This window comes from Nestor notabilis, unplaced genomic scaffold (assembly GCF_000696875.1).
Source record: "Nestor notabilis isolate BGI_N333 unplaced genomic scaffold, ASM69687v1 scaffold8596, whole genome shotgun sequence".
In the NCBI taxonomy this organism is placed as follows: Eukaryota; Metazoa; Chordata; class Aves; order Psittaciformes; family Psittacidae; genus Nestor; species Nestor notabilis.
This window is the reverse complement of record NW_009934263.1, coordinates 69,747-86,806: the sequence shown is the minus strand read 5'-3', so window position 1 is coordinate 86,806 and position 17,060 is coordinate 69,747. Positions and strand designations below refer to the sequence as shown.

The 17,060-nt window shown below is 42.8% G+C and overlaps 1 protein-coding gene across 1 annotated transcript in view; it reads left to right on the top strand.

The window, feature by feature from the left end:
* Window positions 1-1,287: 1,287 nt before the first annotated feature.
* The window catches only part of SNTB1 (syntrophin, beta 1 (dystrophin-associated protein A1, 59kDa, basic component 1)), a gene marked incomplete at its 5' end in the record, with an annotated part of 52,931 nt that continues 37,158 nt past the window's right edge, over window positions 1,288-17,060 (top strand). The window contains 2 exon segments of the mRNA XM_010017246.1: window positions 1,288-1,504; window positions 16,831-17,038. Coding sequence (XP_010015548.1) covers window positions 1,288-1,504; window positions 16,831-17,038 — 425 coding nt within the window.

Sequence of the window (17,060 nt, the reverse complement as noted above, 5' to 3'; positions counted from 1 at the left end):
TGAATACCTCCCTTGCTTTCACTTTGAACTGAAAAACGTCTGTCTGCTTTCCCTAATTTAACCTCCTTCAGCGCAGTGCCCTTTTGCAGTTTACCCATCTTTTTGTTACTCAGTTGTTCCCAGCTTCTTCAGCCAAGCTCACACAGTGATCTGCATGGTTTCCTTGAAATCTTCTCTCACAGCATTTTCATAACTTCATAAGTTCACAGTGCTCCTGCCCTTTTCAATTCATGTTGGCTCTGTTTGAGTCATGGGTCCAGTTGAGGGGTAATAGTCAGTTAGGCAGCCACAGCTGTGTACATTGGAGATACGTGTTTAAGCAGGGTGCTGAAATGTGAGGTCTTGTCTTGGTTGAGCCCTGTCAGGTTTGTGAAGGAGACTGGCTGGCAGATTTGCTGAACACGTGAAAAGTAAAAGCAGAATTGATCTTGAACTGCTTAAATAATTCAGAAATTAAGAGAAATTCAGAAAAAAGGGGAAAATGATGCAATATTTGCCTGCATAAAGAGAGGAATATGAAGTATGAGTGTAAAAGAGGTACTTTTGAATACATTAAAAATCATTTGGGAATCCTACATTCACTTTCCCTATCCACACTGGAAAAAAGCATTGGAAGAGGCTGAGAAGAGATCTAATCTGACACCTCCACTGTCACTCAGTGGAGAGTGAGAGTCAGGCTCAGACTCAATTTCATTTCCCCGAGAGAAGGCTAAGAGGTGAACTGGTTCTTGTTTATTCCGTATATATGTACAACTAGATCAGCTAAAACTGCTTCTCAGCAAACAGAAATAGCTTCTGAGATCAGTGGCATGACAATGACAAGTGTGAACCAGAAGTGAGATGTGAGCTTGCAGCTCTGGGAGTATCAGTGGAACATTTTAGGTAGGGAAATAATAGATTCACTGTCACTTTGTTGAATGTCTTAAAAACTTCCCTATACCTCAGCCATGAGGTCATGACTTCTCTGCAGTAGGAATGGCTGCATGAGGACTTGCAGCCTGTCAAGTAGAGGTTGGATGGCTCTCCTGGCCTTATACTAGCTATATGTTGTTATGTCATCTATTCTGTTCTTTACCCTTGTTTTACTCATTGCACCACACTGCGATTGGCAGCAGTCAGATCTCCATCTATCTTCTCTATTTGCGCAGCTTCCAATGCTGTGATGCTGGACAAGCAGAAATAGTGAACAGCGCTGAGGGTTGATACCAGCTCAGAGAACTCACATGGGATGCAGCTACCGAATATCCATTTATTTTTTGCTTTCCTTTTTATCTTCCTTTTCCACAGTGAAATACATGAGAGAAGCAACCCCCTATGTGAAGAAAGGCTCCCCTGTTTCAGAAATCGGGTGGGAGACACCTCCCCCTGAGTCTCCCCGCCTGGGTTGTGCCTCTGCGGACCCACTGTCGCAGCTCTCGCTCTCCATCCACAGAGACAAGAAGACGATACCGCTCAAGATGTGCTACGTGACGCGCAACATGACGGTGTCAGACCCTGAAAACAGGTATGCGGGGGATTTGCCTGGGGCTGGGATTTGGTCTTTTCAGCATTGGGATTGGTGAGCAGGAGCTGGTGATGGCTCTGGACACACACAACAACCCCACCAGGAAGGCTGGGTGGTGGTGTCTGAGCCACGTGGTGCTAGGTTCGGCTTTTGGGTTGTGCCAGAGAAGCTCTTCAGTGCAGTAATCCAACATTTTTATTAGAAATAGAATCTCAGGGGTTCATTTTCATCCTGATAAAGTGTCTGCTTTGAAGTAAAAGATGCTGTACGCAGTAATTGGTTACATCCTCTGGGCTGTCTTAATCTAATTGCACTAAATTGCATTTTCTTTCCTTTTTCAGCGATTATTATTTTAAGAATAGCCTGTTTTGTCCATTCAGTTCTGGGCATTTAAATCAAGAATAGGAGAAAAGTTCCACTTACAAGACATTAATGGGGAATTTCTGTAACTTCTTGGGGTTTTTTTTGTAACGTTAAAAATAGGATGAGCTCTTACCAGCTCTTATTTATAACATATGTGGAACAGCTGCACCACACCAGCACACTCTCTGATCCCTGCTCTACCAGCTGCTGATATAAAGGGACCAGTCAAGTCAATAACACAGACTTGATTCTTCCATCCAAATAATGGCCTTTTTGTTTTCCTACAGTGTGCTGGCTTGCCCAGAAGCTGGGTATAATGCCCTTGATTCTCAGCACTTACAGAAGGATAAGGGGAAGAGGGGAGAGCAGAAGGGGACTTCGGGAGGATGGGTTCCCCTGTAATCTCTTGCATTGCAATTCAGAAACTATATCAGTATCTGTGTAATTTTCCTTCTTTCCTTTTTTTTTTATATTTGTCTGAATTTCTTTTAAGTTCCACCCCCCACCCCATGCTTTATTTGTTCAGTATTGCTTTACCTTGCTTCTGTCTTTCATCTCATTAAGTGGTTACCACCACAGTCAGTGATAACTGGCCACATCAGAAGCGCAATTTTAAGATAGTAATTACCCAAGCAGTCTTTCTCAAGTTTAAATCAAGGTGGTTATTGATAGAGGTCACTATTTTTTTTCATATATACGTATGTGTGTGTGTGTGTATATATATATATATGTGTGTATAGCTTGAGATGCTGAGGTTTGACGGGTGTATCGCTAGCCTGAAAGTTTGTAGTTCTGTCTGCCGTGGAGTGTATTATATGCAGGTTGCATTGTTTGAATCAGCACCATGTAACAATGCTTTACACATGTTGGCTTCATTCTTTTGGCATTTCCCCCCCCTTTTTCTGGACCATATTGTAGTTCTCAGCTTCTGTCACTGTCGTGGTCCTCAGTTTTATTTGGAGGCCAAGAGGACTGATTCGGAAGGACACACTCATTCCTCATGATACCTCTGCAATGAAGCTGACTTTTTCAATGCGTGCTGCAAATATGTGTGTTCTTAGGTGTAACTAGGAAGTAACATGTGGGAGAGTCATATTGCTTGTTGTCATGGCTTTCATTTTTGTTGCTGTCACGTCCTGTGGAAAGAGGGACTTCTGATTTTTGCTGTAGTCCAACACAGTGCAGTGTACAGTCTAAGCCAGATTTTTCTATCCAAGCACACAGCACCTCACCATTGTGCTAGCTGCAGTGTAATAGCAGCATCCATTGATTCATATCTTTACGTATTTCAGGTTTTTTTAACAATTCTGAATACTGGAACTGATATTTCTTAGTAGAAATGTTATTACAATGCAGGTACCCATTCCCACTGGAATGTATCAGTGGTGTGTTGACCCTGGCTGGATGTCGGGTGTCTTTGGAGCTGTTCCTCTGACATTCTCTCTTCTGTCTCTGGCTGCAGTTGTTCCTTTGCAGCAACTTTTCCCCTTCTTAAATACATTATCCTAGAAGTGCTACCACTATTGCTGCTGACCTCTGCCTTGGCCAGTGGTGGGTCCATCTTGGAGCTGTCTGGAATTGGCTCTGTCAGACATGGGGGAAGCTTCTAGCAGCCTGTCACAGAAGCCACCCCAGTAGCCCCCCTGCTACCAAAACCCTGTCGTGCAATACATAATCCCAAGATGGTAATCTGATTCCACAAAAATAGTTTGATCTTCATTCACAGCAGAGCCCAAACCATGTCCTTACATGCTTATGACACTTCTGTTTCGTAACCCAGTGACCTGACACACATAGATCTTATAACTGATGGTGTCACTTTGCTGGATGGCTTTAAAGAACACTGCTGACAGGCTGCCGAAGCATATGCTGTCCATAAAAGGACTCCTCAGGACTATAGCTGAACTAATTTTTCTCTAAGCCCAAGCGTGGACACAGAAAACATGAGTTTTCCTCTGCAGATACTACTCCAGTGCAAGCTGGAGATCATGTCATAGCAGGGTTGTGGGACCCGACTGAACTAGTTCGATGTTCAGCATGAGAAGATACCTATGTTAAAGGACCCAGAAGGAAATACCTGCTTGTTGGCACTGAATCATCTCCAATTGTAAGAAAGATGGGGTGAAATGTGGGTTCAATGGGCATGAAGGATGTTACACGTACAGTTTTCCTACTAGACCTGGTAGCCCTGCATAGGATTTCTGCTTGTCCTTGAAGAGTGGCCCCAGTTAAGAGATTCTGTGTGTACTCTGCGGTGGTTTGGGAGCAAAGTTGGGTGCTTTTAGAGCCAGCAGTACTCAGATGTCTCTGTCACCTAATCTGTCTGTGGGTTCACTCTGAAGGAGGTAGGGGATTGTCTTATCTGTTACATGATTAAAAAACCTGTCAGATACCAAGAGGAAGATCCTTAGTACAAACCAATGCCAAGCTTAGTGTGTAAGACTTTTTAATAGTACAAACATGGTAACAGAAGAAAAGATGCAGAGCATCTTGGTGGTATCTATGTCCTTCTCCTCTAGACACAGGGGCCACTGTTATATTTTAGGCTGAAAGAAACTAGGTTAAAAGAATTACTACTTAAATCTGTTCTTTTTACTCTGTTTCTTGGGGTTTTTTGCCAGAATTTTTGCTGGTAAGTGTCCTTGGTGGCAGCATTAAAGGTTAATGTCAGGCCCGAAAGAGGAGCATCCCCTTTCAGTGAAGGGACATGTGAGAGTGGTCTCAGCTAATAATATCAGTAAGCAGTAAATCTTACTGCAGAATAAAAAGATTTTCATCAGCTTCTAATGATGATAGTAAGGAGTAGGGGGAAAAAATAGGTCTCTGAGGTGAAATTTGTCCTGTTGGTGCTTTTAAATTCTTGGGACATAACACAAGAGTACTTAAACACACAGCACAGGAGACCTAACATTCTGTGGAGGAATAAGGCCATGCTGCATGGACTGGGAAGGTTTCCTCATCTGCCTTTGAAATCACCCTAAAATCCTCCTTACATTTCATTCAGCCAAAGCCAGGAGTTGTGGGCCTGATCCTGCCAGCTCTTAGTGTGCACAGATCACATTTTTCCACTGCCAGGAGTCCAGAGCAGTGTGATCCTTACAGGGAGCTTCAGCAGGGATCCAGTATTAAGGATGGAGTTACTCATTGGCAAGATTTGGCCCTCTGATGGGAAAGGTTTGCCTTGGTTTTGAAGCTAGGAAAAATGAGCCAGGACAGATTCCCAGCATCGTGATGCTGGCTGCCAGCTGCATGCAGTGGCAGTGCTGCAGCAAGCACAGTGCAGCTTGTAGACTTCACGCCAAGGACACATGGACAAACAGATAAGGAACTTCCTTTATCTGTTGTCCATTTCATGGTTGGACTGAGAATTACGATTGGAAGGTAGGATTGAGCAGGTACGTGTTAAAGGTGACAGAGGAACAGGCTGGTATCAATTCATTCTGTGCTCTGCACACTGAGCTGCATCTGGGAATTACCCAGGCTTCCCAAGACGACAAGGAGGTGTAAGACAGACTGAGACCTGTTTCCTCCAAAGGCAGCTATAGTCTTAAGCTGCTTCATTGCTTTAATTAATTTTAAATTTTTTTCATTGATTCATGGAAAGAAGGTACTTGCAAGATTTACTGCAAAGCTGTTGCTCTCCAAAACTGTTCCTTTTCACACATTCTTACTAACACTTTTTTTCCTTCATTATTTAATAACATGTCAGTAACGTGCAGTAACAGGGTCAGTGAGGTTTAACATTTTGAGTTGTAGTTGATATGTAAGCATTTACGCAAGCATAATATAGCCCTGTGTGATCCTGAAATGGCATTTCAAAATCTTAAATACAAAACCAAATTGTAGTGATTTGGATGTATTTACTTTTGTTGCAATAACGCATGAAAACAAAAGTTGAAGCTTCTTCAAAATAAGAATTGAGTTTTGGCCAAGCTTAATATGACATAGTAAAAACTAGTCCTTGTGCCAAAAAATTTGAGCCATGAGTGCTGATGTAAGAAGTTAGAATGTAAGAAGTTAGCAGAAGAGCATGAAGATGAAATAGAAACAAACATCTTTAAGTAGAAGTCAATGATCGGAGACACTAGCATAGGACAGCACTGCCCAATATTTAACTTCCCAGCTGTTATCCTGATGCATTTCTAATGCTTCACATTTACAGCTGAAAGGCTAATTGATTATTTATGTAGGCGATGTCTGGAGTGCTAGTAGAAACTCCATGCCTCCTCAGTAAAACTGCAGAAGATGACTGCATGTAGTTTGGGACCTGCCAGCACTCCCAGGGTCACTGCTGAGCCAAAGCACAACTGTTTTTCTTTAAGAGGACTACAAGACTTGACACATTCACACTGGACATTAGGAAGCATTTTTGTACCAAGAGGGTGGTCAGACACTGGAACAGGCTTCCGAGAGAGGTGGCCAATGCCCCAAACCTGTCAGTGTTAAAGAGACATTTAGACAATGCTGTTAATAGCATGCTTTAGCTTTTGGTCAGCCCTGAAGTGGTTAGGTAGTTGGACTAGATGATCATAGAATAGTTACGGTTGGAAAGGACCTTAAGATGATCTAGTTCCAACCCCCCTGCCATGGGCAGAGACACATTGCACTAAACCATGTCACCCAAGACTCCATCCAACCTGGCCTTGAACACTGCCAGGGATGGAGCATTCACAGCTTCCTTGAGCAACCCATTCCAGTGCCTCAGCACCCTCACATTAAAGAACTTCTTCCTTAGATCTAACCTGAGCTTCCCCTGTTTAAGTTTGAACCCATGATTGTTATAGGCTTCTTCCAACCGAAATATCCTATCCTATCCTGTCCTGTCCTGTCCTGTCCTGTCCTGTCCTGTCCTGTTCTGTCAAGGAGGCAGAGAGGCAAGTATTAGGCAATGGAGAAGAGTCTGGACATCTTGTTGGTGAAAGTGTGGGCTGACTCATGCCTCCACCCTGCCTGTTTCCTGCTTGGTAAACAGGAGCATACTTTGATATTGCCAGGCACAAACAGCCACTGATATACACAGCAAAGGCTGGATTCTCCTTGTACAGCAGTGTGGTTTAGGTGTCCAGTTTTGCACCCGGGTTTTTTCCCTGATGACAAGGGAGCAGATCCCCCCAAGTCCTATACCTGGTGTGGGGCTGACAGAGAGCAGGGTAATGCCACAGTGACCATGGTACCAAGAATGAGTTACAGCTGCTCTCATAGAGCTTAGATCCCATTTGTCTTGGTTTTTGCCTCTTTAATAGGTAGTTTGATAACACTGGGCTCAGCCAGTGGCACTGGCTACTGGCAGAAGCACAGATGGAATGAGGTGCTAGGCAAAGGCTGAGTCCTGGACCCAAGACTAAGGTGATGAACTGTTTCCATCGCAGCATGCTGGAGATGTGTCAGCCCTGGGTGGTCACTAGCAGTTCTGTAGGACTTCCTGGGGAGTGGAAATCTTCTGGACAGTGCAGACTTAGCAGAACTGGCCTCTAGTTTAGGAAACGGGTCGTTCTTCTGTTACCATGTGTTGTAGGTGGGCAAAAGAAAGAGAAAGGACTTAAATGTATGCATGGGGAATAGAGCAAAGGTAAAGACACTATAATGGGTGCATTACTGGTATAAAAAAAATCCCCCTCCACAGCTCCCCAAGGAATTTGTCTGTTGCTCCTTGTGCTGTTATTGAGCTGCGTTCTGGCTGTAACTAAAACCCCTGTGAAATGGAGAGGCTGTACTTATTTTGCAGTGCTGGTGTGAGCTACAGCTTGAGATCCTTGGATGAAAGGCATATAGCACTTAATTATCATTATTGGCACAGACATGTTTTACTATTCGAATATCTGTAAGTCCTTTGAAGAAGTCACTGTGCTGGCTAGAGTCAAAGTCCTGATTTATATCATGAATTTTTGTTACTTTTTTTTCCCCCTAGTGGCCTGTGTTTATTATCTGTTTAGATTACTGTTAAACCAGGGAAGAAATCAACAATCCAACATTAAAGCAACTTGAAAGGATGTAATTAAAATCCAGAACAAAAATTACAATAATCAGGGTGAAACTCCGTTGACTCTTCCCTCACCCTTAAATTACCTTGTTGTGCTATCACAGTCTGTTATAGAAGGATGATCTACCACTGTAAAGCCCTTTACATCCTTGCCCACAAAGGGTTGTGAATTTAAGGTCAAGGTGAATGTGGGTTTTAACCTTAGCTCCCGACTGTTTTACTGTTATGGATCCAGATCCTCCTTTCATGTAAAGTTGGATGTTTCTTGTCATGTTCTTGTTTGTTTATAGTACTGTAACTGCTAATCTGCCCCGAAATCTGCTCTTTACTGGAAGGCATGAATAAGTAGGCGGCACTTGAGATTTATCTACTGTTCTCTCCTTTCAAGCTGACAGAAGTTTGGTGATTTAGCTAAAAAGGCATTTGCATCATCCTCTTCAATACCCTGAGGGCAGGAAAGGGAAGAAGTTGGGATGTAGGGGAAAGGAGTGTGATAGGTGAATGGCTGGGCCGTGGGGAAGGCCTCCTCCCTTGATAAATTAACATGTCATCTCAAAGAGTTGCATGGTTGTGAGACCCTCCTTGGTAGCCAGGGTCAATGCTTTCAGGCATAGGGTTGTCATGTGTGAGACCTGCAAGATTCCATTTCTTCTCTTATAACAGAGGGCAATCATTAACTGCTAGAATTAATTGGTTCAGGCTGTGCTATCTGACAGTCCTCTATCATCTACATCATCTGCTTTCTGTGCAGCTCTGCAATTGCTGGTGCATTTTGGAAGCTGTTATTCATCTGTCTTGATAAGGGGCGGTTTTCCAACCTTGTAGGAAATGGAGCTCTGAAGCCTCTAGGGAGAAAAGGTGATTTTTTTATTTTGGAGTTTATTTTTCATTATTAGGAATAGTTATTTTCTATCGTTTGTGAAAATCCCCACTAGCCAAATGGGTCATCAGGTTTGCTCGGGGTTATTCGAACTTACGGCTCAGCCTTAGTTTCTTCTTCCAGGCTTCTTTCTGGAAAGCCACCGAGATCAGACACCTTTATAGGACTGTGCCTTCTGTAGAGAGGAGCATTTTGGTCTCTTGAGTCAAATCACTAGCTGAGCTTGTTGGAAGAACCCCCCCCCCACCTCCCCAAACAACCAAAAGGCCATTTTCTCCAGAGCAACCTCAAGAGTATTCATTTACATAAACCCATCAGCAAACCAGGTTGAACTTTGGGTGTTCATTTACTTGTATTTACTTCAGGTTTAATTTTCATTTTGTTAAATCATGTTAAAATAGCTTTCTAATGTCCTAGTGACCTGCTGTAGTCCCCGGGCAACATTTGATGAATGAATTGCTGCAGGAATGTGCCAGGATTTGGGGACACAGTGGAAACCCCTGAGTTTCCAGCAGGGTGTTTGAGATACCAGTGTAGAACTGGATAGTTATGGCATGTTGTGACTGACCTTTAGTCTGTGCAGGTCCTGGTGAATCTGGGATTAGTCACGTCTCATTTGCTTGAAAAACAAGTTGCATCTTTTCCCATGATATAATGACATGGGGCTTTCTCCCCTCCCCATCCTTCTGGGCCAGACAGGTAAGCTTCTGGTGTTCTTCCCTTCTCCAGCACAAGTTAAATAGGAATGGGCAAAGCTTATGCACATGTTACTCAAAAGAAGTGTCTATGCATGCATGCATATATGTGAGTGCAAATAACGTGTGAGTGTTGGTGAATGGAACCGAATATGGCCTGAACAGGAATCAAATGTGACTGGGTGAGTAGGTGGCGAGGAAGGATGTGTGTGGTGTGGAGGTGGCAGTAGCAAAGCTGGCAGAGAGCTTTCAGATGGATTTTTGATTAAAATACTTTTAACTCAAGTCTTTGTTTTCTGTGCAAATAGTTCAATGATGTGTTTATGGAGGAAAAGAAGAGATGCTGGTGGGTTTCTGTGTTCTATTTTGGGGTTTTCTTCAGCCGCTGTTTCAGTTACTTTTGAAATCAGAGAATTTCAATTTTTCCAACCAGCTCCAACTGTAGAGGATTGAGCTGAGGAAGAAAAACAGGAGCAAAGGAACTGGAAATTAATCAGGGAAGAGGGAATAAGAAGAAACTGCCTTGAGAAATACATGGAGGGAATGGAGGAGAACAAATTAAGAAAAAGTGATGGACAAAGAAGCCAACCAGCAAGGTGAAGTGATGTACTCGGAGGAAGTGAAAACTACAGCAGATTTACTTAGTGAAGATTTTTGAAAAAAGGAGAAAAATCAAAGCATTGAAGAGATGGAAAAAGAGAAATACTTCGATAAATGTATTGCAGATTAAAGGGAAAGGAAGAGCAGTTGTGAGTGCTGCAGGGCAGGACAAAGGAGGGCAAACAGTTAATCATGTTTTATGTGTGTCTGCCTGTAAAGGTATGTACATGCTGACATCCAAACTGCCACTAAATAACGTTGGAGAGCAATTTTAGCACCCTTGAGATTTGCCAAACAAAGAAAGCTGATATGCAGGGGTTTCAGTTTCCTGACATGCTCCTCATCCCCATAGTCTTTGTGTTATGGCTGGGAGCCAGTGACAACCTCGAGACCCTTTTTCCTGCCTGGCTGTTGTCCTGTGCTCAGTGCTGGGCTTTCCCTCGCTTATCAGCAGGTCTGCAAATTGGATTTCAGTCTTACAGCTCTGATGTGGCCTGACCTGCCATTAATCAACGAGCAAGGTTTTCAGCTGGTGTATTCAAAGCTGCACCCTGTGTAGTCACTTGTATAGCAGCACATTGCAAATTACAGCCACAGCATGCACCTCGGGAGGTGAGCTGCCATCCTAGATGCCCCAGCTCAATGTTGGTAGGTGCTTTAGTGCTTAAGTTGTATGCACTGATGTTGCTGTTTTAATAGCTTGTGGTCACGTCTAGCTTTTACATGTGTTGCTGCTGATGGAAATCCCATTTTTCCTCTAGTAGGAATTGTGGAGAGTTACACTGAAGTTGTTGCTTCTTCTCATCACTTAACATACAGCTTTTCTAACAATCTCTCAATGGGAAGGTGAGTTTGCTGGCAGTAGTGAAAGTGCCAGGAGGTGACCCATACCCACTATCCCTGAAAGGCTGGCAGTGTCTCCAGGAGGCTGGCTCCCAGGTGGTACTCTCTCCACAGCACTCAGAGGCCAGGAATTGATCCACAGGGAATTCGTGGTTTTGACATCATGTCTGTTGAACGGGCTTCTGTTCTGCATCACTTGGCACCTAAGCAGTGATCCCTGGGATTTCTTGATCGTGGAACCCAAACAGGAGGTGTATAAAATAATGAGACACTGGGGCACAGCCTACTAGATGAGGTGGACCTGCTGTTTGTCTCTTCCAGTGAGACTTTCTCCCATTACAGTTCATGCCCCTGACAGCTCATCTATCAGCAGCCCTGCTCATTTGTCCCATTTCCTTATTAGTTTTCATTCATGCTTGTGGATCATGACCCCTTCTTTCCCCTCGGTCGTACTACAGCACTGTCTACCAACAACAGCAACAGTGGTATCCTTCTCAGAAGACATCTAATTCTTCTCCAAGCCCATGAGCTCTTATTTATGCAGCAGCATGAAACTCTTCGCTCTCACCTCAGTCTGAAGGGGTCATTTATCACTGTTACCAGCTACAGTCAGGTGCTCTTTGCTTAGCCCAGATGCAGCTCCAGCTGCACAAGGTTTACCAAAACAATAGGTTTTTTTCCCCTAGCATTCATACACTTTCTCACATGCTGTGAGAGTTGCGTTACGCAGTCAATGTATTGACCGCACCAATCGCTACATCTTCTGGTCTTAAAGTTTCAGGCAGCACCTTTTAAAGGTTAAATCAAATTCCTACCATAGTTCTGAAATTATTTTTTTTCCCCCAAGTAACTGACCCCACTGCTCCTTTAAGCAGCACTTTTGCCATTGTTTGGTGCTGAATCCACTGTGAAGAAGGCTGGACTGTGTATTCCTGCATTACCAATATTCAGCACTATTGCAACCAGAACATGAAAGAAAAGATCAAGCAAGAAAAAGATAATGGAAAGAGTTCTGCTCCTTAACACCCACAGACATTTAAAAACTATCAAATGACTTTTGTAGTTGTTCTGGGCAGAGAAGGAGGCAGCGTGTGATGTGTTCTGCAGGTTGCTCAGCATTGGCACACAGCAATGTGAGCAAGTCCATTGGAGAATCAGATCCTTTCCTTACTTGCATGCAGTGTGACTCCACTGATACCTCTTTTATTAAAGACCAGCTGGCATCAAATGGAAATGAAAACAGCTGTGGCAGGTCATTAGTGATATATGTACCCTCCATTTGTACCTGTCTAGTCCAGCTCCCAAGAAATGGGTACCTACAGTGTTTTTACGACTGTAAGTTAAGACAGCACGTACCCTTGTGATGATGAGGGGACTGAGAGTCTTTCATATAGAAAAAAATCCGCTTGATTACCACTTAGTAAAATTGCTTTCACTTCCATTTAGGTGCATCAAATGAAGGTGTTTCCTCAGTGTATGCTGAGGCATTCATCGCAAGTCTAGTAGTCTCTTTGTGAAATATTTTCCTTGCAGATTAAACCCAAAGTTTCCATTGTTTAAATTTAATGTATTTTATTGCTGGTGCATCTCCTGAAGCTGCATGTAGAATTGAAAGAGGATCTAAACAGGTTTTTTACTTATTTTATAAGTAAAATCTCTGTGTTCCTGTAAGTCCCCCCTTATGCTGGAAAGTCTCCTGTGTTTGTACACTCAGAAATAAACAGAATTACTTACTGTGGCTTCATGTGCAAAGACTGATAGAGGAGATGGAGTGAGCAGTTTGGCCCTTGATACCTTTCTGAGTTTGCAGCCTGTGGCAGAGTGTTTTGTTCCTGGATATGCTGGTGTAAAATCAAAGTAGCGCGATGAACTTGAATAACTCTGGCTCCAGCTTATCATTAACTTCAAGGGATTTACTCCACACTTTAATCAGTCACTGAATGCATAATCTGACCCGGGAGGAGTGTAAATCAGTGCCTGATTTGGTCCTGAGCCAATGCTAGTGGGAGAAGTGCTTTCAAGAGATTTGATAAAAGGTATTTCTTAGATAATGAAGACTCCTACAGAAAGAGTCCTTATCAAATGTGGAATGAGTATGCTTTATCAGACATTTGTTTTCAACTTCTTCTGATCCTCTGTAAAGTAAAAACTCTGGATGATGAAGCGAGGGAGCAAGTTTTGGTCTCTTACGTGCAAGGTTATGGCATTGGGAAGTGCTGGGGTTTGTGTCACCCTGTGTTCTGCGGGTGGAGAAGGGGATGCTGGAAACACTGCGGCTCAGTGGGACTCTTTGAGAAGGAGAGAGAAAATTACTCTTTTATTATAAGGTTTGCCAAATGATCTCTGAGAAAATGTGATATCATTCATATGCATTGCCAAGCTGGAGAGATGCCGCGCATCTTGGCAGCCATCTAGAGCTAACATATAATTCCTTTGGGTTGGTATGGGCTTTATCAGAAACAGCTCCATATGCACTATTTACATAACTGTGGTGGAGTGTGAGAATAAACACAGCTGTGGCATTGCCCTAAATATTTCAATTCAGCGGGGAATTAAGGGAACTTTATCACTGAACTGCAGATAAACAGAAGTCAGTAAGCGGTGGTCAGTTTAGCCAAGGAACAAATCAAAGCTACAATGACTGGACTGCTGGAAACATTTAAGTGCTTTAGTGTTGGAGTTTACTAAGGTCATTGGTATTTTTTTGCTTTTTGAAAAATATGGAAATGCCATCAGTCAGCTGTTACACAAAAAGCATCATCCAAATGGATTAGTGAATCAAAGCAGTGTAGGCTGGAAGGCAGAAAAGGGAAGGGTTTATAGGTACAAAACACTTTCAGCATCTGATTGCAGTCATAGCCCATGGGTTTCCAGGAAGATTTTAAGTTTGAATTAGTATTTCCATCCAAATTGACTGAGGAGAAAGGACTCCTGGATCTTCAATGGAAATCTGCAAGCCTGGTTTCCTAAGCATAGTTTAGTGCCCAGATCTTATAGCAGTAGCCAGCAGCAGAGTTCAGGCAGATGAGGATTTAGACTTTCATCCTTAAGGTATGAGTTAAAAAGGTGCCCTTCCTAGCAGCTTCCACAGCAGTGATGCTTGCAGGCGTATTTCTTGGGCTGGACCAGTGCCATGGATAAAAGGAAACAATTTCAGGGCTGTCAAAGCAGCATTTATTCCCATTTCAAGCTCCCTTTCGAGAAGTGTAATACCTATTTTCCAATCTTCCTGTCACTCAGCTCAAGGAATGGGGTACACTTTCTGCAGCTGTTAGTGCATCACCATCAAACTTTGATGACTAACAAGCAGGCCCCAAAATAGCCCCATTAGAAGTCACTAAGGGCTGATATTTTAAGAGTATTTTTGCAAGCATGGCTCCATATGTGTGTGTGCATATATATGCTAGAATATATACATTGATATCGCAGTATAATGTGTATATATTAGAATATGCATAGTTTAGAACCCCTAAAACAGAATTGTTAAGAGCTGTCTAAATGTTCATTATTACTTATTTTTAAACCAAAGCCTGCTACAACTCTAACTTAAAAAGGAGTTACACACTTTTGCTGCTGTTCCATTTCAACTGAAAAAGCAGCACATTCTGATGAGTCTCTATAGTCTTTGTTCAGCAATTTGTTTACTGCATGATACGCAGTGACTCTGGAGGTGGGAGTTCCCTTATAGAAACCACAGGCTTAGTAAAGAGTGTTGTTTCACACAATCCATACAGTGCTTTAACATTTTTCAAAGTCATCACAATACTGCTGTGCTATCCAGATACTTTCTGTCTTCAAAAGAAGTATTAAAATGAGAGGTAGAGTGGAAGAAATGCTGAGTGCTGCTCCTGACTTTTTCCCTGCCTTGTCTGGGTAATGCACCTTTCCACTTTTTTGGTGGTGAAATGGGAATGCTGTCACTGACTTTATTTGGTGTGAGATCTCCCACCAATATTACTTATTGTAAGCAATAAGCAATGTTTTACTGATTACCACAATGTACTTTGAAAAGTCTGTGTAGTTTGTTGATAGCTGCCTACAAGAGTAAGTTCGAACTCAAGCCCATATGGTAGTGGAAGAGCAGTGTTTCTGATGGAAAGACAGACCAGGGTGTGGTATCTGTACGTGACTGTAGTGATCATTGGACACGAATGGATAAATCATAACCGTCAGGGGCAGCTTTTTCTCGCAGTTCATGAAAGAAAGTGTGATTGGGAACATGCCTATCTACGAGCATAGTTTTCTTATTCACCAACCCTGCATCATCTGTTAAGGAATTTTCCTTTTGTTACCTGAAATTGAATCCTCGGTGCATCCTGGAACATCTAAATAGCTTTTATTTTCAGACAGTGCTGAGCTCCAACAGTTTTACTGAGGAAACATGCATTATCGTGTTGGCTTAGCGCTTTCTGAAAAATCAACCCACTTTTTAAGCTATCCAGAAGTGATTTAGGACCCTGAACAGTTCAGCTGGTGAGTTTGGAAAATCATGACCTTTTCTATCTTTAGAGCAGTGTCTACGTGGAGACCTCCCCTTCCGAAAATGGACAAACACGAGAGCAGCAGTCCTCGCTCTCCGAGCCCCAGAGAACTGCACAGATTGAGTCTCCCTGTGTTCTGGGTTCTGCTCTGGTTTAACCAATTAATTAAAATGTCTTAATTGTTAGTTGAGCTCCAAATTGCAGGATTTTGTAATTGCGTAACAAATATTTGCATTACAGTACTGTTTCGAACTGCAACCTGAATAAATTCCACTGAACTAATTACTTTTCAGCAACAGAAAAGAGTTGTTGTGTGTCCCAGAGATTGGGCAGCAACACACAGGACAGAAGTACGTTTTTAGGCTCAGATCCCAGGTCGGATCTGTGTGGGTAATATTCAGGGGCACTCACTGTATGTGTGTAATGAAAAAACACAAGTGTGGTATGGAGTTGAGTGGTGGGCAATGACCAGGGCTTGGTTTATAAATTGCTATATAAAGATAAACCAGACTATTACTTTGTGGGTTATTTAATAAATGTTCAAGTAAAAGCAGCCCACAAGCTATAAAGAGCACACAATGCTCCACTAATAACTAATAACTTCACTGAGAACAGAACTGAAATAGCTGCTGCTGCCTCTCAAAGCATTTTTGTTGTTGTTAGCAAAGGTGTTGGCACAGGTCTCATAACCATGATGGACAGGATGAATTTGCCTGAAAACTGTGTTCATTTGTGCTTTTCAAGCCGCAGTGGTGGGGTGGAAGCCCACAGGATGGTCTAGTAAGCATGTTTTGGGGGAAAAAAATAACTTTCCACAGGAGTTTGGAGAACTGTAAAAGATGCCTGCTAGCAGCAATCATACATTTGCAGTTAGCACTTTCTTGCTGCCATTGTTAGCAGAATCTGAATGGAGCATTGAGGATGCTGGTAGATCGTGGAGGTGGCCAATTGCGGTGTGCTTCTGGTTGATGCGTAGTGGTGTCACTGAAACCACAGTGCAATCCCAAGAAAACTCCTCCGTTTGGGATAAGGGTGATTTTCATTTAGCTCTGCATATGTAAAATAAACACATTGAGAAACTCGGGGTACGCCGTGATATCCAGCTAAAGAAGGCAGCAGCTTATGCCTGACTTCTCCACAGTCATCTCCCATGCAGTTCTGGGTGATTGCCATGTTGGTGAATATGAAGAGGTGAATGCTCCTCTTGTTTTTATGTTTGAAACTCCTATTGACATGTTATATGTGAGGTTGCATCAGCATCAGCAAATCCCCTTCTGAAGGATTTTACTGTAACGCCAGTACAGACCTGACTTCAGTTAGAATGGCCCTACTCTATTCCGGTGTTGTAAAGGTAAGTTTTTAGTGCTAGGTCTTGATATCAGTATCTTTCTTTTTAACTCATTGCTAACACTAAGCAAGGTAATAAATTTAGGTGCCTAACAGTATCTGAGTGAACATAATGTTTTTCCCCCCCATTTTTCTAGACTTATTGAAGTTCATTCACCTGATGCCAAGCACACCGTGGTGCTCAGGAGTAAGGATTCAGCTACAGCCCAGGCCTGGTTCAATGCCATCCACTCCAGTGTCAATGAGCTCATCCCCAGGGTGATTGCAGAGGTCAGAGACCAGCTGGGTAAAACAGGGATTGCTGGAAGTCGAGAGATTAGGCATCTAGGCTGGCTTGCAGAAAAGGTAATAAAAACATTCTTATTTT